At 41.0% G+C, this 23,173-nt stretch overlaps 3 protein-coding genes across 4 annotated transcripts; 1 reads left to right on the top strand and 2 right to left on the bottom strand.

Annotated features, from left to right (window-relative positions):
• Positions 1-238: 238 nt before the first annotated feature.
• On the bottom strand, positions 239-8,681 carry si:dkey-85k7.12 (up-regulator of cell proliferation). The gene is made up of 3 exons (XM_029526977.1): positions 8,556-8,681; positions 6,810-6,969; positions 239-5,524 (listed from the first exon to the last, which is right to left on the bottom strand). Exons 2-3 carry the CDS (start codon positions 6,892-6,894, stop codon positions 816-818), a joined length of 4,794 nt encoding a protein of 1,597 aa, XP_029382837.1. The 5' UTR covers positions 6,895-6,969; positions 8,556-8,681; the 3' UTR covers positions 239-815.
• A 2,499-nt stretch (positions 8,682-11,180) lies between these two features.
• Positions 11,181-14,631, top strand: pop7 (POP7 homolog, ribonuclease P/MRP subunit). Its single transcript, XM_029526670.1, has 2 exons — positions 11,181-11,452; positions 13,337-14,631. The coding sequence occupies exon 2, from the start codon at positions 13,390-13,392 to the stop codon at positions 13,843-13,845; it is 456 nt and encodes a 151-aa protein (XP_029382530.1). The 5' UTR covers positions 11,181-11,452; positions 13,337-13,389; the 3' UTR covers positions 13,846-14,631.
• An 855-nt stretch (positions 14,632-15,486) lies between these two features.
• epoa (erythropoietin a) lies at positions 15,487-21,789 on the bottom strand. 2 transcript variants are annotated; one of them, XM_029526575.1, is made up of 5 exons: positions 21,740-21,789; positions 17,537-17,667; positions 17,342-17,428; positions 16,980-17,144; positions 15,487-16,197 (listed from the first exon to the last, which is right to left on the bottom strand). In XM_029526575.1, the coding sequence occupies exons 1-5, from the start codon at positions 21,750-21,752 to the stop codon at positions 16,045-16,047; spliced, it is 549 nt and encodes a 182-aa protein (XP_029382435.1). In that variant the 5' UTR covers positions 21,753-21,789; the 3' UTR covers positions 15,487-16,044. The 2 variants fall into 2 exon arrangements, with proteins under 2 accessions (XP_029382435.1, XP_029382434.1); XM_029526574.1 differs by lacking the exon at positions 21,740-21,789 and adding an exon at positions 21,288-21,368.
• Between the last annotated feature and the right edge of the window lie 1,384 nt (positions 21,790-23,173).

Genomic DNA, 23,173 nt, shown 5'->3' with positions numbered 1-23,173 from the left:
GCTCGCAAAGTTGCACCTGTTGTCTTGTTTTACTTCTTTGTTGAATTCAGAAACCCAAGACTTGAGATGAAGACAAATGTTAAATAAAAGAATTTAAGAAAAAAGTTATTATAAAAAAAGACAAAGTAAAACTATATAAATAAATGAGGTGATGATATTTCTGTTTACTTTAGAAGTTATTATACACTGTATGCTGTGATTCTGATCTGGGAAACATTAAAGACATTCATAGCCAGACTGCTGATTTGGCTTTTTTATTCAGTTATCAGATGAAGGCAATGCAGACATGTTGAAAATATCACTTGTTGTCAGTGTAAATAACTAAATTTTTTCCATTTCCATTTCTTCCATTACATCAGCTACAGTTAGCTGACAGATAGCTTACAGTTACATATTAAGCCTCTTATTACAGTTAAACAAATCTCAAAACATGGAATACAACAAAGCAAAGCAAATTGTAAAAAAAACAAAAACAAAAAAAAAAACATTTGAAATATAATCATGGATTAAAGTTTGCAATGGCTTTTCATAGTAGATATAGAAATCATAGTAAAATATTTCTCAGTGTGCTTGCAAACTCTCTGTTTATACTTTTTTCCAGAACGCGTTAATATTGGTTAGTTTGGGTCAAACGTTCAAACCAACATGTCTATAACAAGATCATACACATAAAATCAGTTTGGAGAAAATAGTGTTTGCACTGTTACTGTTGTTGTTTCAAATGAAAACCAGTGAAGAGCTGTAATTAGCTGTGACATTTGTGTCATTACAGTATCTGTTTTGACCATCCATTGACAAAGTGACAGCCACAATTCTCACTTCATGTAAAATGACTTTTTGAGGCTGGCTTCTGCCTGCTCAGGTGTTATTTCTTTCCAGTTTGGAGGAATATCAGCAGGCTCTGCATTGTAAGCTTTTGCAAACTTCTGGTTGTACTTTGTCATGATATATTTCCAGTAGTCTGATGCTTCAAGGCTTACATCTGGAGGAATTCTCCAGTCTGGGAAAATTTCTCTGTATTTCTTGTATGGGTGCCATTCATTCTTCGTAGCGGCACAGCGAAACCTGGTTTCACTGTTCACAGATGAAGAGCATATGTCAGTACAAAGTTTTTCTGTCAGGTCCCACCTGTATCTGCCCAGACCCTTTGGCCGATGCAGTGAACTGAAGTGCTCTTTATGGGCTTCTCCTCCAGCCTCACAGGGCACAGCACAGAATGGACACACTTTACCACATCCCATTACTTTGGTGAAAAGCTCATTTTGAGTCTTCACGCTGACACTTTCCAGTTTCTTCTGGAAGTCTGTTTTTTTAAACTCTTCTTGAAGAGCTTCTCCCATCTCCTCCACGGCGTCTGGGAGGCAGTGAGCAAACTGCTCCTGGTTTACGTTGTTCAGGAACATGAAATCACCCAGTTTATCCTGGGAAATCACCAATTTATCTTTAAGTTCTTTGCAGATATCCTCAACAAATATCTTCATTTCTTCCCCGTCTTTCTTTTCTGCACTGCTTTTCAGTTTGGCTTTGTCAATAGCATCATTTATGCTGTCGATCTTAGACTGAATAAGCCGAGCCTCAAAGTCAGACATCTTGGAGCCATTTGAGAAGCAAGCCTCGATGTTTATAAGAGTCCACTTCTTCACATACTCTTCATATGAAGTAGTGTAGCTCAAATACTTCTCAAAGTTATCCTTTGCAAGCAAATCCAGTAAAATTGAATACATACAGGACATTCGTGTGCTGAACATCTGTTTTTTCAGCATTTCGTCAATGATGTCAGGACCCAGTGAGCTGTAGACAAACTGCCTGACTGCAGGCTTCAAGACTTCGGTGAATTCTTCTGCCTTCTTCTGGCAACGGCCTACTTCCTGGTCTCGTTTCTTGAACACATCTTTAAAATCAGTACAGAACTTTACTTTGTTCTGACTCAGACATCTTTTAGGATCATTGACAAGCAGGAAATCTTCATGCATTTTCTGAAAGCATCTAGCTACATATCCACAGATGTGCTGCTTCAGAGGAACTTCGAACTCGACTTTTATTTTAACATTCTGATTGTTTTGCAGCCTCTCATCGATCATGCGTAGGATCTCCTGGATGTACGTGTCATGATAATTGCTTTTGCTTTGAACTTTTGTGACCACAAACTCTTTGCAGTAGGCTATTATGGCATCAGCCATATTTTGCAATGTTTTTACTTCATCTTCAATGATATTCAACTTCCCGGCCAGGTTTTTAAGGGCCTGCAAAGCCCCTTCCACTCTGTACTTGAAAGGCTCCCATCCACAATCTTGCAGTTTTTTTTGACTCAAAAGTTCACTTGCGTGACTCCCCCGCGATGACAGATTTTTTCTCAGTGCGTGGGACACACTGGCGAAGACATCTGTAACATTTGGTTCAGAAAAAGACAGTTCCGTTAGCATTTTGCTCCACATCATATCAAATTCTCTGTCTAACTCTTTGTCATCCATCTGGACTTTTCTCTTCCGACACCTCTCAATCAAGTCACACACTCTCTCTTTTAATTGTTCTCTGTATTTTTCCTTCCTGCAATCAAGATCAGTCATTCTCTGTTTCATGTCGGCTGTGACAGTAAGTTGCTTAAGTACTGAGTTCTCCATTTCTCTTCGAAGGCTCTTAGCACTGTTTGCAAAGTCCTGTTTATGTCCTTCTACAAGATTGGCATGACCCACTTTTTGCTTAAAGTACTCTGTTAGATTGCCTAGAAGTGTGTCTTCCCATTTAGACAAAACTGTGCAAGCTTCACTTTTTAAGTTGGTCACAAATTCTTCCAAGTCAGATGTCTCATTGTTCACACCGACACTTCCATGATTGGAAATTTTTGTTTCAGCATTTGTAACCCACTTGTACATGTCTTTCTTGAATTCCCACTCCCACTTGTTGAATTCTGTACACAGCTTCACATACGCATCGGCCACGAGACTGTTTCTGAAGCTGAAGATGAAGTCTTCATGTTTTACTGCATTCCAAAGACTCGACATCCACTCTTTAAAGTCCAAGACACACTGGGAAGAAGAGCCACATTTTCTCAGCAGCTTGATGATGTTTTTCCTGAGCTCAAAAACAGCTTCGCTGTATCCTGCATTGACTGGTGCCATCGGTGGGTTTCCATTCCAGAGTGCAGGAATGTACCAGTTCCCTGTGTCTGGGCTGTACTCCATCACATCTGTGAAGCTCGTGTTCTCCTCCTTGTTCTCCATTTTGGCTGCAGCCTGGGTCATCTCATTTAGTTGCTCCAAGAGCAGCTTCCTGTCTCTTAAGTTCTTCTCATGGGCTGAAACATCAGACACGTTCTGGTGGACAAACTGACATTGATGCTTTTTGCCCAACATCTTCATCCTGAGAAAAGCATGCACAACTATTTGCATGATGTCCTTCATCTCTGTTGAATTCTCCATCGCAATGTTGATGATGGTGAGATCACTCAGCCCCACAACAAGTGTTGCAAGTTCATTGTCATGCTTATAGCTATTGTCCAGTTGTGCAAGTTCTGGTGACTTTAAGCCTTCTGTATCAATGATCACCATGAAGTCACAGTTGAGCTCTTCTTTCATTTCGTCATTGATTCTGATGAGCAACATAAAAGCACCTCGAGTGCATCGACCACTGCTGACTGCAAACTGCACTCCAAACATGGTGTTAAGAAGAGTGGACTTCCCTGTGCTCTGAACTCCAAGAACTGTGACGACCAGGATCTTGTTCTTTGGAGACACCAAATCATTGAGAGAAGACAGAACATCACTCACCCATCGGAGAGGTATGTTGGACGCATCTCCATCTACAAGCTCAAGGGGGAATCCATCAAGCAGCAATCCTGCACAGATTTTGGGCAGATGCTCTACTTGGTGGCGTGATGGGTCTGTTTTTGGGAGGGACACTGCAGCCTCATAGATCTGACCCATTTCACGGAAGAAGTGCTCAGTCCCCAGTGAGCTGTTGGAGAGTTCTCTGTCAATGCTCTTGATCTCGTCTTTGTTGTGAGAGCGCTTGAATTTCTTCTTGTACTGCTCCCTAAGGACAGATAGTTTTTCTCGAGACAGGTTATCAAGGTTGATTCGCATCCACTTCAGGAAATAGTATCTCTGTTTCCCTGAGTTTGATATTGCAGCTATGAAGGATGCCATTGCAGCCGAAATATCACAAGAGCTCTGTTTCTTCCGTAGCTCTTTTTTCTGTAAGTGCAGACGACTTTTGTACGTTTCTATATTTTCTGAACCAACTTTTCGGAGCTTACATTCTTCTTTCTCTAACTCTGTTAGCTCCTTCCATATTTCACCTTGCAGGGGAAGCTGATCTTCTTTGTATTCAGAGGTGTTTTGAATGTTTTCAGTTATGGAATCTGCACTTTTCTTGGCAGCCTGGCAGTCTGGACAGTTTTCATCAACCTTGATTCCCAATTCCATCGCAGTATCAGCCATCTGTGCAATTTGCATCTTCACCTTTGGGTTCTCAACTACATCCCTCACTTTTTCCCTCAAATTTTTGATAAAGTGTGCTTCATTTTGCTGCTTAGTCTTAATAATGATGTTTGATGATGTCAAGCCCATCTTGGTCGCGACCGTTTTTAGAGCATTCTTGCTGAAGCTTGAGCTTTGAGAGTTTCCTACCAAGAAGATCTGTTCCTTGTGAGGTTGGTCAGTAAGCAGCTTGCTGTCAAAGTCCAAATTGTCAAAGAACACAAAAACTGCAGCAGATGTGTGACACAAAAAGGAAAACTGTGTTTCAAATGAGGCAGCATCTCCACGAAGGTTAGCTACAGCAACTGGCTCACTGAAAATATCAATGTTTCTGTTTCCACAAGGAAGATACCAAGTTATTTCAGTCAATCCATCAGATATTCTTCTTGGACAGTCACCACACTCCATGTTATGGTGAACAAAGGTGTTATGGTACTGCTCAGAATTGCTCAGAAGCTGATTGAGAATCTCTGACTTGGACAAAGAGCATTCTCCAAGTCTCACAAATGATATTAATGGCAGTTCAGAGAGAACAATTCTTTCTTCAATAAAGCCCATGGATTGTGAGAGTGACGGAGGTCTGTACTTTTTTACAATGTCTCTCAGGGCCCAAAGCAGGAGTGTGCACTGTTGTGTGTCACAGTCAGGAAGCAGCAAAGGCACAGAAAACTGACACATAGACATTTTTAGTGCCATTTCCTGCTGCACAAAAGCATCAGAACACAGGAAGAGAGCAGTGATGATGTCGAGGGGGTTTAGCTTGTCACCTGAGTTTGGACTGTCAAACAGATCATCAAAATTAAATGCACTACTCCCTGTTGCACCATCACAATCAGATTCACATTCTGATGTACATGTCATTTTTCTAGCTGTTCCATTAGCCATCATTAATTTACTCAGAAAATACCATGGAAGATCTGATTGTGTGCTGGCAGGTTCATCAGAAATGGTCTTCCCATCAATCTGAAGTATTTTGCGCAGGGACAGCTTCTCCTTGTAGTACTGCTCCAACCCCAGATCCCCCAACAAGCTTGTCAGTTGTGTCTCTGTTGATATGAAAATATTTGGTAATTTAGAGCAATCACATGTGCTCTGAGACACAGCTTTCTTGTAATGTTCATGAATCAGACTGTAGTACTCCAGTACTGGTTCTGCATCGTATTTGGCAGATTGTATGTACAATGAATTAAACAATGTTTACTGTTCTGAAGTGTTACGTTGTTAATCTCATTCATGCTGACTAAATTAAATTTCTGTTGCAAATACAGTATAGATTAACTCCTCCTCATTTTTCCCACTCTGATATACTATGATATTATTTAAGTGGAAAATTGTATTATCACTCTCAGCATTGTTTTTTCTTGGGTTTTAAGAATAACCGCTGTCTGTGATTCTGTCTGTGATTCTAAATTGGTATACAACAATTTGTTTAGTTTCGGAGTGGAAATATTTTCAGCTGGTGATGGATAGGTAGGAGGCAGTTTCATTGAAAAAATGAACTAGTTCGTATTAGGGAATGTGAACTCAGTTCAGTTTTGCTAAAGTCTCACATTCAAACAAGCAACAAATTAGCAATGAGATATTTGCATGATGGTGGTGACCCTGTGCCTTGTTCATTCAGAGTGCTGGTAAGAAGTAATCTATAGGGGTGTCTGTGATTCTGCTTGGCCTCATGATGGTGCTGCCATTTCACCTTTACAACAAGTTAGTTTTAAACATTGTTATGTAAATGAAGCTCTTACTGTCACGTTTTGCTGCAGCATCTTGGTTACAGGTTTAATGGATTTGCAACATTTTCCAAAAATCCAGATGTGATGTTTGTGGTTTTGCACGCTACAACTGCAAAACAATTGCGCGTTGTACACTAGGCTCACAACCAACCTGCACATGTTGCATGATTTTCAAGATTTGAAGGAAGACCCATGCATTTGTGAGTTAGCTGTTAAAAGGGCTTGACAGCAGCAGAAGTCAATCAGTTTAGCTAACATGATATAAAAATCAAGATGTGATGGTTAACATGTGCTGTTGGGTTTACCTTAGGAAATATTATAATTGGTATCTATGCCTATGACCATCAATGATGCCCTTTCAACCACTTGTTGTTGTCACCTTGCATCATCTTTGATGATTTCAGTTAGTTTTACTGTGGAAATGACATTTTGAGAGTCTTTAAAGAAAAACAAGTCATTGCTAATCACTTGTTTTCTTAAAACATGAGTTTGAAGGCCTTTTAAAAATCTAATTGTGGCTTCACTTTTTAATATTTATACCAAAGTGTGTGTGTGTGTGTGTGTGTGTGTTACAATGTATACACCATATTTTCGATTTTACCTGTTTTGTCAGAAGTTTCTGTCCTTTCGTTTGTCACTTCCTCAGAGGACGTGGGGAAGGTATTCACTTCTGATTCCAGATCCATTTTCTCTGGCACAATTTTCCCTCCTTGCAAAACGTCAGTGTTGCTCTTCACTTCATTAGCAGGTGTATCCAGATGCTGTTGATAATGACAACAGACTAAATACATTTATGATTGTTCTGTTGAACAACAGACTACATAAAGATACATTTTAGGAAAGTTCAGGAAATGGATGTTAGACCACCTAGGAGGTTGGAATGAGGTTGAGGAGGTAGTCAGGCGTGCAAATGCTTCTTCGGCCCCAGGGCCAAATGGAGTCCCCTACCGGGTTTATAAATGCGCTCCTGATATCCTAAAGTTTTTGTGGAAGCAATTAAGAATAGTTTGGAAGAAACAGTCTATTGCCAGTGCATGGCGTAGGACAGGAGGCAGAGCTGAGTCAGTTCTGTATGATCTCTCTCCTGAATGTAGAGAGGAAGATTTTCATTAGTGTAGTTGCACCGAGACTAGCTAGTTATTTAGAAAGGAATAGCTTAATAGATACTTCAGTACAAAAGGCAGGAATACCAGGTTTTGCAGGGTGTTTAGAGCACACTAGTATGATGTGGCATCAGATTCAGGCAGCCAAGACTGAGAAAAGAGACTTGCATGTGATATTCTTGGATTTAGCAAATGCATTTGGGTTAGTGTCAGATAGCCTTATTTGGGAGGTGTTTGACTGTGCCTGGAGTAGTTGTCAATTTAGTGAGAACATATTTCCAGGATATCAGACTATGCGTAAGTACAGCAGGCTTTACAGCAGGCTTTACAACAGGTTGGCAGAGGCTAGAAAGAATTATGTATTATGTATAATGGCAGGGTGTACAATTTCTGTATTAGTATTCACAATGGCAATGGTGGTAATTATTAGAGCTTCTAGGTTGGTTGTAGGTGGAGAGAGGCGGCAGGATGGTTTGTGCCTTTCACCAGGAAGGGCATTCATTCATATTCAATCATGTTCAGTGAATAAGAGCACAAATGCAGACACTTTCTTCTTGCATCTATGACTGGTGTGGGTGTGGTTATTGTCATTGTCACACTAAAATTTTCCCGCCAGAATAATAACTGAAGTGCAGTAGCAATCTTATCATATCAGCATATCAGTCAGCTTCAAGAGAAAATGCATAAAACTATTTTAAAAAATGTCAAGAGGTTATATGTCAAAACTATTTTCAGCATTAGACTACACTGGGTTTAATTAGGTGTTCTAACAATGAAGATTGTCATAATATGGCCTGGCTTCTTTTATATATTTTTATTCAGCCTTTATCTTACCAGGCGGGTCAATTGAGAACCGGTACTCATTTCTAATGACGACCTCGCCTTCAGTAGAGAGAGGAGATAAACAGGGGGTTTTGCCAAATATGGTTTTGTAAATAAACTGAGTGGCTCAATCTGCGGGAATGCAGTGAAGGCCAGTTGATAAGAAAGGACAGATGGCACTGGTGGAAGTGGGAGGGAGCACCCACCACTGCCTTTTCATAGTAATAGCCAGCAAAATACACAATGTAATAAAATCACTACAATAATGTAAGGAAGGTGTCCCATCACAACTGATGCAGTCTACAATCCATTTAGCATTTTCCTGCTCTGGTAGTGGGACATAAATAAATTGGTGATTACTTCTCTTAATTGTAACCACTCTGTACTTTTTGCTTAAAAAACAAAAGGATGAAGGAACCCACCTTTTGTAATAGTCATCCATGCTGTATTTTTTTAGCCAGGAATTCGTCAGTTATTCAGGATTCATAGATGAGGTTTATAAGAAAAGTTTGTTGCAGCAGTTGCAGTAACACTCACAGAACTCACCCACAGAAGACAATGCAGTACTAGAGTGCCAAGCCTTCCTTTTATTTTGACGCTACTTTCACTTTTGCTTTCAAAGTCACATGTTTTCTGATAAGTAAGATCCTTTCCAGTCAATATAAAAAGAAAATGTTCACATTGTTGTTGTCTGTTCATGCGTCAAAATGTGTCAAAATTTTTCAGGCACACTTTATTTTATTTATTTTTTTGTCGTGGAATGGGGTTACTGCTGCGTGATGGCTTTGTTTGGTCTCATTACTTCCATATGGTCAACAAGATTGCATATGTAACGTATTCCCTCTTCGTCTCTTATCCAAGGGGCTTCATCAGTTCATGTGGCCTACTAGTCCGCACTAGTCTGACCAAGACAGTGGAGAAAGACCCAGATATTTAACTTCTGTGGGTGTGTTCACCAAAAAGTACATGTGAAAGTACTGGTTTCAATTGACCATTGTTATGGTCACGTGAATGACAGTCGCTGGGGTCAGGTGTACGCATGGTGAACGACGACCGTTGAGTCATCTGAGGTTAAGTTGTTAATTCTCCTGGGTACAGATGAAAGGGCGACAATGTAAATGGGAGAGAGGTTGTGTCGCAGACCCCCTCCCCTGTTAAGCGATGGTTTTTCCACTTTTACATAAATGGCTTCTTTTACTCCTTTCACATTGATGTTTGTTAAAAAGAAAATCTTCCTGAGTTTCTCTGAGACCCCAGACACATATGGGATGACAATGTTCTTGCTTTTGTCTTTTGTTTTCTCAGCATCATCTATGTTGGTATTCTTTCTGGACTGTGCTGCTGTCTTTCCAAATGTCCAACTCGGATAGCCACAAATTTTCAGGGCTCCCTTCAGATGTTTATGTTCCTCTGCTTGGGCCCGAGTAGAGGTTGGTACATTATCCGCCCTGTGTTGGAAGGTTCTGATAACTCCCAGTTTGTGCTCCAGTGGATGGTGTGAGTCAAAGCGTAAGTGTTGGTCTGTGTGTGTGTTTGTGTGTGTGTGGGTTTCCTGTCTACCCCATGCGGAGGCTTCTTTCCTCATTTAAGTGAACATCACAGTTCAAAAACGGTAAGTGGTTGTCTTTGACATCTTCTCTTGTGAACTTGATGTTTTTGTCCACTGAGTTGATGTGTTCAGTTGTAAATCTTGGGTTTTGATCTTCACCCAAGTGCCATCCACATACCTAAACCAATGCCTTGGAGGTGTTCCTTTATATGAGTTTAGGGCTTTGTGCTCAACCATTTCCATGTATAAATTGGCAACAATGGGGGGCACTGCTGAGCCCATAGCACAGCCGTGCTTTTGGCTGTAGAATCTGCTGTTAAACTGGAAATATGTGTTATTGAGGCATAGATCCAATAACTGACAGATCTGATTTGTTTTGAGATTGGTTCTGTTTTGTAGAGTGTTATCTTGTTCTAAGTGATGCCTCACAGTTTCCACTGCCTCCAAGGTTGGGATGCAGGTGAATAAGGAGGTCACATCGTATGACACCATGGTTTTATTGTGTTCTATTTTTAAGCCTTTGGTTTTGTTTACAAAGTTTAAAGAGTTTTAGATGTGATGTAGTGTGTTCCCAGCCAAGGGGGCTAAGATGTTGGTTACATGCTTAACTATATTGTAAGTTACAGAGTTTATGCTGCTTACAATGGGTCTGAGTGGTACCCCTTCTTTATGGATCTTGGGGAGTCCGTATATGGGGTGGTGTCTTGGGGATAGAGACAGAGATACTGTGGCCGGTCAAGGACTCCATCTTGTTGTAGTTTTTGGAGGCATTCAATGACCTGAATCTCATTGTCAAAAAATCACTCTGTCAGACTTCTGAGCTGGAAAACATGCACAGTAGGGCCTGCAAAATACTGGCACACTTCAGTCCAGTTCAAAAGCAAAGGAAAGGTTGTGCACCATGCACAAACACCATGATCATTTGCAAAGTAGGAAGGATCTCTAATCCTGTTAGGGACTTTTAGTACAGTTTTTAAATAAAACTCAAAGTTTTAAATAAACCCTGAACCAACTTTTAACCCTTAATATAATTTGCATTTATTCTTTGGGTTAATCTGGATTGTGTTTTAGAATATGGGGAGAGCATCTGCATATTTTATTGTAATGACGATATTATCATCATTTGGTATGAATGAACAAAACACTTGAATGACCAAACAGACTTTTTTTTAACTTTTATTGCTGTCATGGTCATGAGATTGAAACAGTACCAGTGCTTCAGTCGTGCTCTTTAGAAGTTGCTATGGCTTCAGTTGTCCACCAGATGTCACCGTCATTGAAGTCTTGATGCTTCGAATCTTTTTCGGCACAATTGTTTGGAAAGCATCACTGCTTCAAGAGGCTTGACTTGCCCACCGCCACTTTAGGATTATTGAATAATCCTAGATTTCCCACCTGACAACGCTGACTGGTCGGGCTCATGTTCAGCCACTCAGAGGCCGGTAGGGGCGGAGACAAACATACATCAGCCGTTGCTGGATTAAAGACGGCGGCATTGAGGCTTGCTGACATATTTATGTTGTGTATGTTGGCGGGGCTTTAAGGGATCGCTTTAAGGGACAGACATTTCCTGTTCACACACACCGGGTGACTCTTCTACGGAGGCCCGGATGCGCTCGCGGCGCCCTTCCAGTGGTATTACTTCCGGAGCACGCAGAAACAGCCGAACAGTCCGCTGGACCGCAGCGTCTGTCACCGGTCTGCTCAGGCAGCCATCTCTGATGTTAGCAATGATATAAATCTGTGCTTTCCTCAAATCTCTCTTGGACGGTAAGTGACCCGATCATTTCCCTGAACTAGTCCAAGTATTGACTCTTCAGTGTGAAGATAGACGGTGAGCTAAAGCTATCTTATGCTAGTTTATGCTGCCTTAGCTAAGGTTTGACTAGCCTTGCCTGTCCAACGCTAGGCTACTATCAATGTGACATTTAAATGCTGGTTTTTTCTACAGCCACCTTCCTCATCATCCCTGTAAAAAGAAGAGACGTCTGAGAGATGACCAATAGATTTTTTTTAAACCTGAGCCTGGCTTTCTCAGTAAAGAAAACACTGATCGATCCGTTCAAAGTTAAGATGTTGTTTTGTCCAAAATTGAAAGATAGCTGTGTTTGACGACTTGAAAGAAAACTAAACAAATGATCAGCCTACAGAAGCTGCGAACATAACCTGGTCGGGACCAGTTTTTGTTCCGACTTCCGGCGTAAAGTCGGCTATAAAAAAAAGCGCTGCCCCTTCACCGATCATCCTCCTTCCCAAACCCACTAATCACAGGATGTGTTTTATTATTTATTAAAGTTCTGGAAAAGGAAAAGTCTGCAATGAATGTCAATCATGCTTAACAAAACATCAAGTATCAAGAATCAGTACCCTTGTCCCCTTACTCAAGTTTTAGTTTCTTGATTTCCAGCTCTTTTTTTCTGATTATCCAGCTCTACATTCCTTCTATAGAGGGCCCTCACATTTTCAGCTCCAACCTGTATTATTAGGTCATTGAGGTGTTCATGTAAGAGTACATGACAACTTTGACAGTGACCTCTGTGTGGGGGGCCAGCAAAGCTGTGTGCTGGCAGCTTGAGCAACACTGATGTCTCCTTCAACTTGAAAATAGACTTTTTTCATCTGAGAAACAATAAATATGCACTTAGTATTTTACCACCAAAGCACATATACATACCCTGATCAAAAACCTGCACCGGGGTCTGATTGAATATCCCCTTGTATCCCCTCCATGATCAGCCGCCCTTCATTGTTTGCAAGGGCCAGCTCCTCTGAGGCCATGTAATCTGCTGGAGCAGGCCCCTCGATTCTTTCTCCTCTATTTTTTTTCCTCTTGTTTGCTTAAAAAAACAAACACTTAAAATGTCACGCAGTGTATCATCCACATTCCACTAAAAGAGTGATAACTGCACAGCAATACATACCACTTTGGATTATATTTTTGTGCTTGGTCCAGATGTACACTGCTGGCACTACAACTAATAGAACACCAATTGGAAAATTGCTCAAACTTTATCACAAATAAGACAAATCAAATTAATTTCACTTTGATTTGGCCCTAATCTAAGTGATTTCCATGTATTCTTCACTGTGAGACAATGTCAGGGAGGGAAATAAAGTTATATAATGATATATTGTATCAGCTATATTAACTTACATGATCTGAAATTTTTTGTCAGGCTTCCTCTTTTGCCTCGTTTGTAGAACCAGTGTTGCTTTAAGATGTTCTTATCAGTTTGAACTCTTCTTTGCTCTCCGTTATCATAATCTGCTCCTCTTGGCTGAAATATGCGGCACGTAATCATACCATTTTTCTGCGGAAATTGTGTCAAATGACGCCAAAATGGCCCTTTTTATGTGAACACACACTGAGCCTGACGAGACAGGCCTGGGTTGACAAATCAAATTTATAACCGCAGTTGTGATACTCGTTATCTCTGCTAGTAGCTTTCAGCTTTGTCGAGCCAGCTCACCCAAAGAAAACCTGGCTCTGTTAAGCTTCCTTCGTAGTATACCCCTCTGGATGTAGAGCTGAAATTTTAAATCAGATGTAATTTATTCTATTTGGTCATACTAAATATTTAATAATAGAAATCCAAGAAATACTGTAATTATGGATAACCTTTAAATGAATTAACGTACTCTGTTTTTTCACAGTGTTATCATTTGGCCACATTTTCTACCTACACTGTCAGTGACACAGGAAAAATATGACAGACCTACGGAACCCGGGGATATCCTCAATCTCTCAGACAGTCCCAGTGCACACCGACTCCACTTCCCAGGCTGTAGAGATGGACCCTGTGGAATATACCCTCAGGAAGCGCCTCCCCCGGAAACTCCCAAAGAGAAGGAATGACGTCTATGTCAACATGAAGACTGATTTCCGGGCTCAGCTGGCCCGCTGTCAGAAGCTTCTGGAAGGTGGGGGTCACAGGGAGATCTGTGTCCATGGCCTGGGCCTTGCCATCAACAGGGCCATTAACATTGCCCTCCAGCTGCAGGCCAGCAGCCAGGGGGCACTGCAACTGGCAGCCAACACCTCTACAGTGGAGCTGGTGGATGATTTGGAGCCTGAAGATCCTGATGAGGCTGGGGAGCCAATGACACGTACACGTAACAACTCAGCTATACATATTAAGGTCTTCTACCCTGATCCCCAGTGACCTCAAAAGAGCTGTGCGCAGCGTTTGAGCCAGTCCTTCTTGTTTCCTCATTAACCGGTAGCTTGTTGGGCGGTAGTGTATGGAAACTTATGGCAGCATTAGAGGACTGCAGACTGGCAGACAAGCATACAGTGCTGTCTGAATCAGTGAACAATGTTGTTATGAACAGCCTTAGCTGACTGGTAATATTGTGCTGTACTTCTGTTGTATTGTGTCCTGCCTTATAATTTTGCATGTGTTCAAGCTCCTGCTTTGCTTTTCCTCGTGAAACCTCAATGTAGTTTAATAGTTAAACATGGCTGAGCCAAATATAAATGTACATATGTCTTTAATTTTAAATCCATGAGTCCTAGCAAGGTTTAACTTAAAGTCAGTGGTTTAAAGATACAAAATAAAATAAGAAATTCCAAATTTCATGTTTCAAGCAGGTCTTTCTGCAGCTGTCCACTAGATATCAGTAGTAAGCTTCACATGGGCATACAAGGTTGTTGGCCCTGTCCTAATCCATGCTCAAAACTGTTTTAGTGCATGGGTTCAGATGAGGGTCACTGCTGTCACTACTTTCGTCAAATCAGTGTAGTTGACCATTTTCAGTAAGAAGAGGTATTTGAATTCTGGACAAAAAAATCTAATTTGCTAGAATGCATATTTCTTAAACTGTCACCTCTGAATCCGGGGCAGGAAACAGTAATCGGGAGTATTTAGCCCCTTTTTCATTTTGTCAGGGTTACTCTTTTGCCATCTCTGATTTCACCAGTTTATATATGAAATAAGCTGGAATTGGCATGTACACTGTAGAAACTTTTTAAATTCACTGACCTAGACAAGACAAAGGTAATGAATGAAAATGTACAGACTTCCCATTGTTGTGTTTCCATCTTTCCTTTCTTTATCCAAGAATAATATTTTGTATTTAAATAGCAAATTATACAGTGATGGGACAAAACAACACAAAAATAACAGGAAAGAAAACATGAACAAACATCCTTAAAAACATCTTACACTTACACTAAACAGGATATAAAAATAAGGAAAAAAACAAGGAAAAACATTTAATCTGAAATAGTTCAGCTTCCATTTTAAAGAACACCACAATTCCCAGGACTGACTGATTGCCTGTCAGCTGTTGATGACGAACATTTGAGGAGAAAGGAGATGGTTAGCATCAGATTCTGGAAAACTATTTGGAACGGTGGCCTCACAGGATGTTAATTGTAAAAGCCAAACAGTATTTTTTTTTTCCCAACAATCTAGTTTATCAGTGTGTACAGACTGGTTGAGTGTTGGTTAGGCAGCAACAAAAACAGATAATGTCAAAACTCCTCACGCCTCCTCACTCACCTCACATTTACCTTAGCATCAAATACTTGTTCTCTTCTTTTGATATATTGATGGAACATGCAGTGAGAAACTGCAACAGCTACTCAGGCACATCCAGTCTTTATAAAAAAGGACGACAGCAGCATGCCATTGCAAATTATGTCAGCAAACACCTTTGCAAATGTGTTCAGTGAAAACATGGCCAGAAAAGCCCAACTTAAATCTTGAAAATCTAAGACTAAACAAAACAAGGACTTAAGCTTTAAAGTAGAAAATCTCTATAAATAGCAATCACACAACTTTTAAAAATATATTAAAATAAAAAAAAAAAATCCAATGAGAGAAATGTGACAGTAAGGGATACTTGAAAAATCTCGGAGTGAGGCCTCTTTTGTATTTTTGGTTTGTCACAGTGGTATTGGAAATGAACACCCTGTTGCAACCACACATTCTTTGAAATTTCCAGGTTACATCAATATTTTCTGGGTGTTTCACTCTAAACATGGGTTTTAAACAAACACGTGCTCACAACATGCCAACTTAAACTTGCAGTCACACAAACTCACGCAAACTAAAGTACATCCACACACAAAGTGCAAGAGAGTGCCAGTAGAGCAGCTTTTTGAGAAGTGCTTCCTAAGGGCCTCGTTTTGGTCAGTGTGTCAAGTGTCGCATCTACACTCCAAGGTGCAATCATGTCCTGTCCACAGCCTAGCTCGGACTGTCTTTTCCTTTCAGCTTCCTCCACTTATGTGAGGATGGCTCTATCTTTTTTTTTTCACACTGTTTCCACCAGCCAGGGTGCAGGCCAACAGTGTCAAGTCCCTCTTGCCTTTGGAAACACAAATTCGCTCTGCCTGGAGTAGGGAGATCAGACAATCAGCTGACATCTTGCTGACAAGCCTGTGCATCCAAAAGGAGAAGGCGCACTTTTCCTCGCAGGAAATTGACATAGACTTGAAGTAGATCTGCTGCTGAAGACACCGTCCACGTTTCCTCAAGTTCAGCTGCACTTTCCGGTGGGGTATATTCCTGAAAGAATACAAAGGTCGGTCTTTCATTATTTATTCCTCTTTTTTGAAACAAGACCAAGTATTTTGGCGATGAAATCAAACCAGGGTACAAGCTGTTCATTTATATTTAGCTTGTCTGTTCGCAAGCTGCATTGTCATAACTTAAGCAAGCAAAGGAAACCTTCAGAGTAGCTTCAGCCCTATCGCAAAAGGCTTGCGGTTGTATTGCTGTTTCCAGGTTAATGTTGAGAATATCCCGTGACACCCCTTAGCTCTCTATTAACAGGTAACTCCCCATTATTTCAGTACCGAAAGCATTGTCTCATACCTGAAGCTCATCGGCTGTTGTTGATCGTCGAGTCAAAGAGCGAACCTTTCCAAGAAATATGTGACTTAAGCTACTGGTTATCTTCACTGTTTGTTCTGAAGCAAATGCTGTGGCACACAAGTCTATGTTTTTGTATTGCTAATAAGTCGGTTCGTGCCACCTGATTTAAGGTGAGAAAGATGAACCGCTGAGAGGGGCAGCTGACAACCCCCTGCAATGTTCAAGTGAGGAAAAAGCCAGCAGTGTCTTTCCCGAGGGAACATTTTTGACTGGTTGGCTGGCCTCACTGAAAAGAGTATCTACGTGCGCACAAAAATCTATTGTCTTCCTTTCATAACATGCTGTATTTGTAAAACTACTTATGGTATTAAATAGCGCATTTATTTAATGTATAAGTGACAAATGACTTCAAATAACTGCAACTGCTAACCGATTGTTGACAAATTTAAACCTGTAAACCTTCTGTAACTCACCTGAATGTTGAGACTACGCAACACAGCATTGATGCTGTGCAGGTTTCTGACGGAGTTATCTATGTGACTGTGCAGTGCTGTGTTGGTGGCTGAGGACTGTAGCGCGCTGAGAGCCTGCTGTAAAAGCCATAAGCCAGACTGCACTTCCTGGGCTTGATCCTGTGCCTGACCAAAACAGTGAAGAGAGGTTGAGCGCTGAGGAGTCTCATTATGGGAGCCATGAGGGGTAAAGGAAGCAGGTAATCATCTTACTCATCACATATGAACCAAAGCCGTGCGTCACGTCGGCGCAGAGAAGTCAGATTCGTAAACATGATTTAGAGCTGGTAGCTGAATTTCTGCTGTTTTCAGTGATTACTTACATTTTTCTTCTCCCAGACATCAAAGTCAACTCTGGTTTGGGGAACGGTCACAGAGTCTGACAGGCTACATCGATCTCTACATGACCTCTAAAAAAACAAGAGAGTAACAACATTGATAGATAGTTCAGTGTGGGTGATTGTGGGACTGCAGCCTCCACCTCATTTCGTAGCGCATGCATACATTTTTCCTCTCACCATAGCGGCTTCTGCGTCCTGTGCTTCCTTAATGAAATGGTTCAGAACCCTCAGGTCACAGATTGGCCTCAGAGGGGACGGTAGGCCTAGCCGGGTCCACTCCAACACTATCAACAGGAAGGCAAGCAGTCCTGCCGCCACAGACACAGAGACACAGTCACTCAAAGGTTGTTAAGCATCAAGACTGAAAGAAAACAAGCTCATTAGTGCCAAGAAGTAATCAGCAGCTGAGAACCCATTGACCTTTTTATGTGGAGCAACATTTAAATCGTGATAATAGACTGACAATCTACAAAACTGTATCCCAAATACGCAATTGTGAGTTCTTTTCATAAACTGTAGTGAAAGTAATGAATTGTCTAATTTGTCTACAGAAAGCTGCTTCAGCCACTTTTATTGGACAGAGGTAAATCATGAAAGCAAAACCTGATCATGGGCAGCTCACCCTAAAAAATGTGTGGAACCATTATAAAAAAAAAAAAAAAAAAAAACAGCATCCATTTAAATTTCAATTTAAATCCCATCTATTCAATATCATAGCACTAAATATTTAGGCAGGAGCAATACAAGACAGGCCACTTATTTTGAAATCCATCCATTTTAATTCATGCACAGTTTTGCTTCAGGGGTAATTACATTATTTTTACTAAAAAAATGTTTTTAATATTTGCCCAAAAATACTACACTCCTAGGATTGCTGGCTTAGTCTCTCAGTGCCAGAGGTTATCTGATAACATGAACATACAAATGAGATAATTGATTACTGATGTCAGAGTAGCACTCTTTGATTAAGAGTACTGTGCCTTGCGAACTGTCTTCTGGATAAGTTCACTTCAAAAGGATTGGTCAGTCATTGACACAACTGTGTATTTTACATTACAAAATTATGCCATGTTATCAAAAGCTGTATAGTGTCAGTCATCAAGAAAGCGTGATTCAGCATGATTCGGGCAGACTCATTCATATTGTTTCATTCTGACAAAACCACCAGGAAACCATGTGGTATCTGGGATTCTGAACAGAAACCTGCAGATATCATGACAGTGCAGAAATGTCTTTATCCTTAGTCAGAAATGATTTGGGAAAAATGATATGAACAAAAGTTTTGTCATTTAACTAATGGACTAAACTAATTGAGAAATCTCGATATTACTTGAAAACCTTTTTTCAGACAGCGGGAAATAAACTTAAGGCACAGCACAGCCTGAACTTTCAAGTAAATGCTCAGCAATGAGAGATGGTCTGCTGTTGCGGGTCATGTGATAATCCAGCCTCTTTCTTGTATCACTTGCTGAATGCGTCCTTTCACAGCAGCCTGGACGTGTGACGCAAACAGATGATAGAAGATACAGCTGATCTTTCCAGGAAGACAGGTCAGATACAAGCTGCATTAAGTTTCCAGACTGATGGATAACTAGCTAAAATTGAGCTGACCCTGTTCGCAGTTTTGGAGGGATGAAAAGAAATGACGTCTGTAAATATAATACTGTGACTAGCAGAGCATGAAGCGTGGTCATTTAACAGGCCAATGGTATCATCAGCCTCAACTCCATACCCCCTTTTTGCAAAACTGTCAGTGATATGCAAGATCATTTGACAACGCCAAATGTTTCACACTGACTTTCCATAAAGTCATACCGCTACATGGCAGTAGTAGTAGTAGTAGTAGTAGTAGTAGTGCACAGTCATTCACAACTTCCATGGCTGTTAATTGTTTCTTGCCTATTAGTAACAGTTCTGCAGCCTGCTTGATAGCCTGATCAAAGACTTGTAATCCCTGCAGATATAGAGTCAAGTAAACATGAACACACATGTAGATCCATGTCCAAAACTGGTATTATCAGGTGGCTAACGTTGACCTTGCATATTCAAACGGCCATTTACAGTGTCATCAAACTGTTTACTCAATGGATGCAGGAGGTAAGCATAACAGGAACCAAATAGTGCGTGGGACAAATGATCATTTCTGAGACAGAATGCTGCTACTCAGGGTTTGTTTTCATCCTGTTTGCTTCCCTTCAGTTAGGCACTGGTAAATTTTCGTGCGTTTGTCAATTTAAAAAATAACCTCTTTGAAAGTATCGTTCCCAACTTCCTCCTATGACACTTTAGAATGTATACGAGACTTTCTACATTATTGTTCATGAGCCAACATCTGATAAACATTGAGGTCCCGAGTACACTTGCAAACTGTTGCACATGCTAATAATCTTTAACATGTACCACTGTATAGAAAAATTTCACAGGCATAGTGATATCTGCACCGGCTGACGAGTGGCCTCTTTTCCATGCACTTTGCTCTCTGATATTTGTCATTTCCCAAAATGCGGTCACACAAATAAGTATGTGTGACTCAGTTTGAGGGTTATTGGTGATCTTTTCACCTCTGCCATTGCCTACGTGAGAATGCCTCAACCTAAACTGTGTATGCTAGTAGACACGCTCACACACACCCCCTCTCAACATTCTCACCATGGTGGTGGAATTTGCAGTCCAGGACTGTGGCCAAACTAAAAGATAGCAGCTTTAACTGCTGGCATCAGCTGCCACAACCATGTTGCTATTTTGAATTGGAAGCAACTCTCCACAAGTGGTGGTGCTTTGGTTAATGGCAAGCATTGATCCAGGTATGTGACAGATGCTTTGGAAAGGTGAGCAGATGCTCACGTGAGACGATGCCTCTGACATGCTATTTTACTTAGCTCGTGTCAGACATGCACAGAACATCTCGACAATCTGAACCAACCTCACTGCACTGATGGATAGATGGCACACGGGGCTGATAAGGAGACACTATTTGAAGTACATTGCAGTGAGGGGATTGTTGAGTGGTAAACCATCTCCTCTCTATTTTGAACAGGTCTTTCCCGTGACAGAGTGCAAAGTTGTAAATAGAAAGCCATCTGGTGACACAGGCGTGACATAATTTTCTGCTTGGCTCCACTGGAATTCCATATAGTTGCCAGCATTCAATAACCTTTTGCTCTTTTCTGCTGACATAAGTATGTGACAACGGTGCCAAAAACTGCAGATTCAGCTTTTGCTTTCACTGCCCTCCACTCTGCTGTGTCATGCTTGGGAAGAATGACTGGAAATATACTTTCTCAGTGAGAAGCAAGGCAAAAAAAAAAAAAAAAAAAACAGCAACTGGTCGTCAGTTCTCAGAAACTCTTCATGAGCCTGTTTTATCTTTAGCTGCTTTCAGTAACAGGAAATAATACATGTGCACCATGTGTGGGAATAAACCCTGCAACCCCAACACATTTAATGGCTTGGTCTGCTAAGGAAGGTTCCTTGCATTGTCTTCAGAAAGGAGACTGTCTTTAGACTAATGCGTCTCTTCACCTCAGTGTGAAGTTTGTTCAGTTTCCACATCTAGAAGAACTTAATGAAGCCTGAAGTCGAAATGATTTCTAACATAGTACTAAGAAGTCTTCTAGAAAGTGGCATTACACAATATAATAACAATGAACTTTGTCAAATAAATACAACTACATAATATACAGAAATAGCTCCTGGAACACATAGGATGTGGAGTTTGGCAGAAACCCAAACCTTCAGAGACCCCTTGAATAAACTCACACAGAATAATCACCCATACACAGAGAATATGTGAACACTGAGGAGCTGTGAGCAACATGCATAGTCTCAATCAGTTGAGGTCACCTAAAACACTGAGCACTGAGCACAGACTGATGCAGCAGCAGCAGCAGGTAACGCTGCAGGCTGGACAAAGCTCCGAGCTGCTTACCTTTACCCGTTTTCTGCAACATTCGCAAACAGGTGCCGCATCTTTTAAAAACATGGTGAAAGAAAGGAAAGGTTTGCACAAGCTTCGCGGCTCAAGTCGAACGGCACCAAGACAAATCCCAAAACAGCCCACCGCAGCACCCAGAGCTGCTCCGAGCAGCAGCAAGACTCCGTGTCAGAGAGCTGCGAGCTGCTGCTGGGAGGGTTAGGGTTACCGAACACACACTGCATCACAGCGGAGCTTTGGCAAAACCTTTTATTTGCCTCCCCTAAGGATATAGCGATAACGTGATATCCCGCAAGGACGAGGGCGCGCCTTTTACGCACCGCGGCGAGCCATTAAATATCTACCCGTGCACGAAGTCGCCCTTTGCGTAAAGCGTGAAAAAGCACTAACGAGTAAAGGTAGTGTACAGAGAAAAAAAAAATCATGAAGGCACGTCCATAACTCACTGGGAAACTCCATAGCGGTGTCACATAGCCCCTCACAGGATCCTCGCCGTTTGGCCCATAGGTCCGTCTATTGCCCATTAATTGGAAACGAAGCTCTTTTGTGGATCTCTTGCACTTATCCGGTAGGTGTTTCTAAAAACTGATCCTGTTTGATTTTTTATTGATGACTTTGAAAATAAAGTGACGTTGTTTTTATGATGACAATCTCGACCACCTCCTCCCTTAAGGCAATTTTTTTCTTTCATTGTGATTCAAATAATAGCCTATCCTTGTTTATAAAACATTTGTCCTAAACTGTAAATAATGTCTCAAAAAAAGCCAAGCAGAGACTTCCCATCCATTGTTTGGATGATTTTCAGACAAGGTCATTACAGTAGGCCGTACATATATGTTCTTAAAACTGTACTGTTGGTGAAAATGAGCTATTTAGTCCGGATTGTTTGTAAAATAAAATCAATCTGTCACGGTGCATTCAATGACCACAGAGACTTAAAGATGTGAAACAAATCAAAAAAAAAAAAAAAAGTTCTGTCTGAAATCATCCTTATTCTTTAACCTATCAGCAACAGGGGAGATGACGGTGACATTACATTTAGAGAACCTGTGCAGACACAAGGTGAGCAGTCAGTAAACAATAAAGCACATGAGAAACAGCTTGAACTCCCCACAATAAAACAAATCCTCTGATGTTTCCAGTTTGGGACCATCCAAAACCTCCATCTGAGGATCTGCAACTAGGCACTCATTTGCCAAAGTAGCTGAAACAATCTCCATTGTAAAATAAAGGCAGATAACGTTTATTTAACAGCAGGTAGTTGAGTATTAAGTGATGTGATGAAACAGAAATCATGTTAAACTGCAGAATAAACTGTCTAAGGATGTGGAAGATCAGAGGTTGACACTTAAATCAGAATTCAGGGATTGTTAAAATGGAAAACGAAGGAATCAATCAACCCGTTTCATCAGTCAAAGTCTTACCTATTCAAAAAAATCTGATCAGTTATCTATTGGCGAGCAGCTCCAAAAATGAAACCACGGATGGTTGAAGTGAATGGCCGTCAGCCAGAGGAGTGGAGGGAAGGGAGGGGGACTCCTGACTGCCTGACTGCCAATCATTCCTACAGCCATCAGCTGTGTTACACAGCAAAGTTGTTCATAGCTGATGACAGTAGGGTGAGACGGTGCAGGTCACAGAGAATGCACAAAGCGATCATGGGTTACAACAGGAACAGGACACTTATTTTTTGTGTAGTCCTAGAGGGGACCTCTTAGATGTGGTACGTTTCGATTTGACTGCGTATTCATTTCTCCTAAAATTGTTCCCATTGTATTGTTCGCATCAGCTGAAGAGTAAGAATCTTCAACTTGATCTTCTTCACTGGTCTACAGTCTTACACATGTGCATTCACTAAGAGCTCAGTTCATGTTATTCAG

This window comes from Echeneis naucrates, chromosome 18 (assembly GCF_900963305.1).
Source record: "Echeneis naucrates chromosome 18, fEcheNa1.1, whole genome shotgun sequence".
In the NCBI taxonomy this organism is placed as follows: Eukaryota; Metazoa; Chordata; class Actinopteri; order Carangiformes; family Echeneidae; genus Echeneis; species Echeneis naucrates.
Note: the sequence above shows the minus strand (reverse complement) of the source record. Positions and strands in the feature narration are given on the sequence as shown.

What these genes read in the sequence shown, in the direction of transcription:
- si:dkey-85k7.12 (XM_029526977.1), bottom strand. Translation starts at nt 6,894, where the DNA reads ATGGATCTGGAATCAGAAGTGAATACCTTCCCCACGTCCTCTGAGGAA. An exon ending in AGAAACTTCTGACAAAACAG is followed by an intron (nt 5,525 to 6,809) that starts GTAAAATCGAAA and finishes TCATATCAACAG; the next exon opens with AGACACAACTGACAAGCTTG.
- pop7 (XM_029526670.1), top strand. Translation starts at nt 13,390, where the DNA reads ATGACAGACCTACGGAACCCGGGGATATCCTCAATCTCTCAGACAGTC.
- epoa (XM_029526574.1), bottom strand. Translation starts at nt 21,309, where the DNA reads ATGTTGCAGAAAACGGGTAAAG. An exon ending in GTTGCAGAAAACGGGTAAAG is followed by an intron (nt 17,668 to 21,287) that starts GTAAGCAGCTCG and finishes CTGTGGCGGCAG; the next exon opens with GACTGCTTGCCTTCCTGTTG. An exon ending in AGGACGCAGAAGCCGCTATG is followed by an intron (nt 17,429 to 17,536) that starts GTGAGAGGAAAA and finishes TTGTTTTTTTAG; the next exon opens with AGGTCATGTAGAGATCGATG.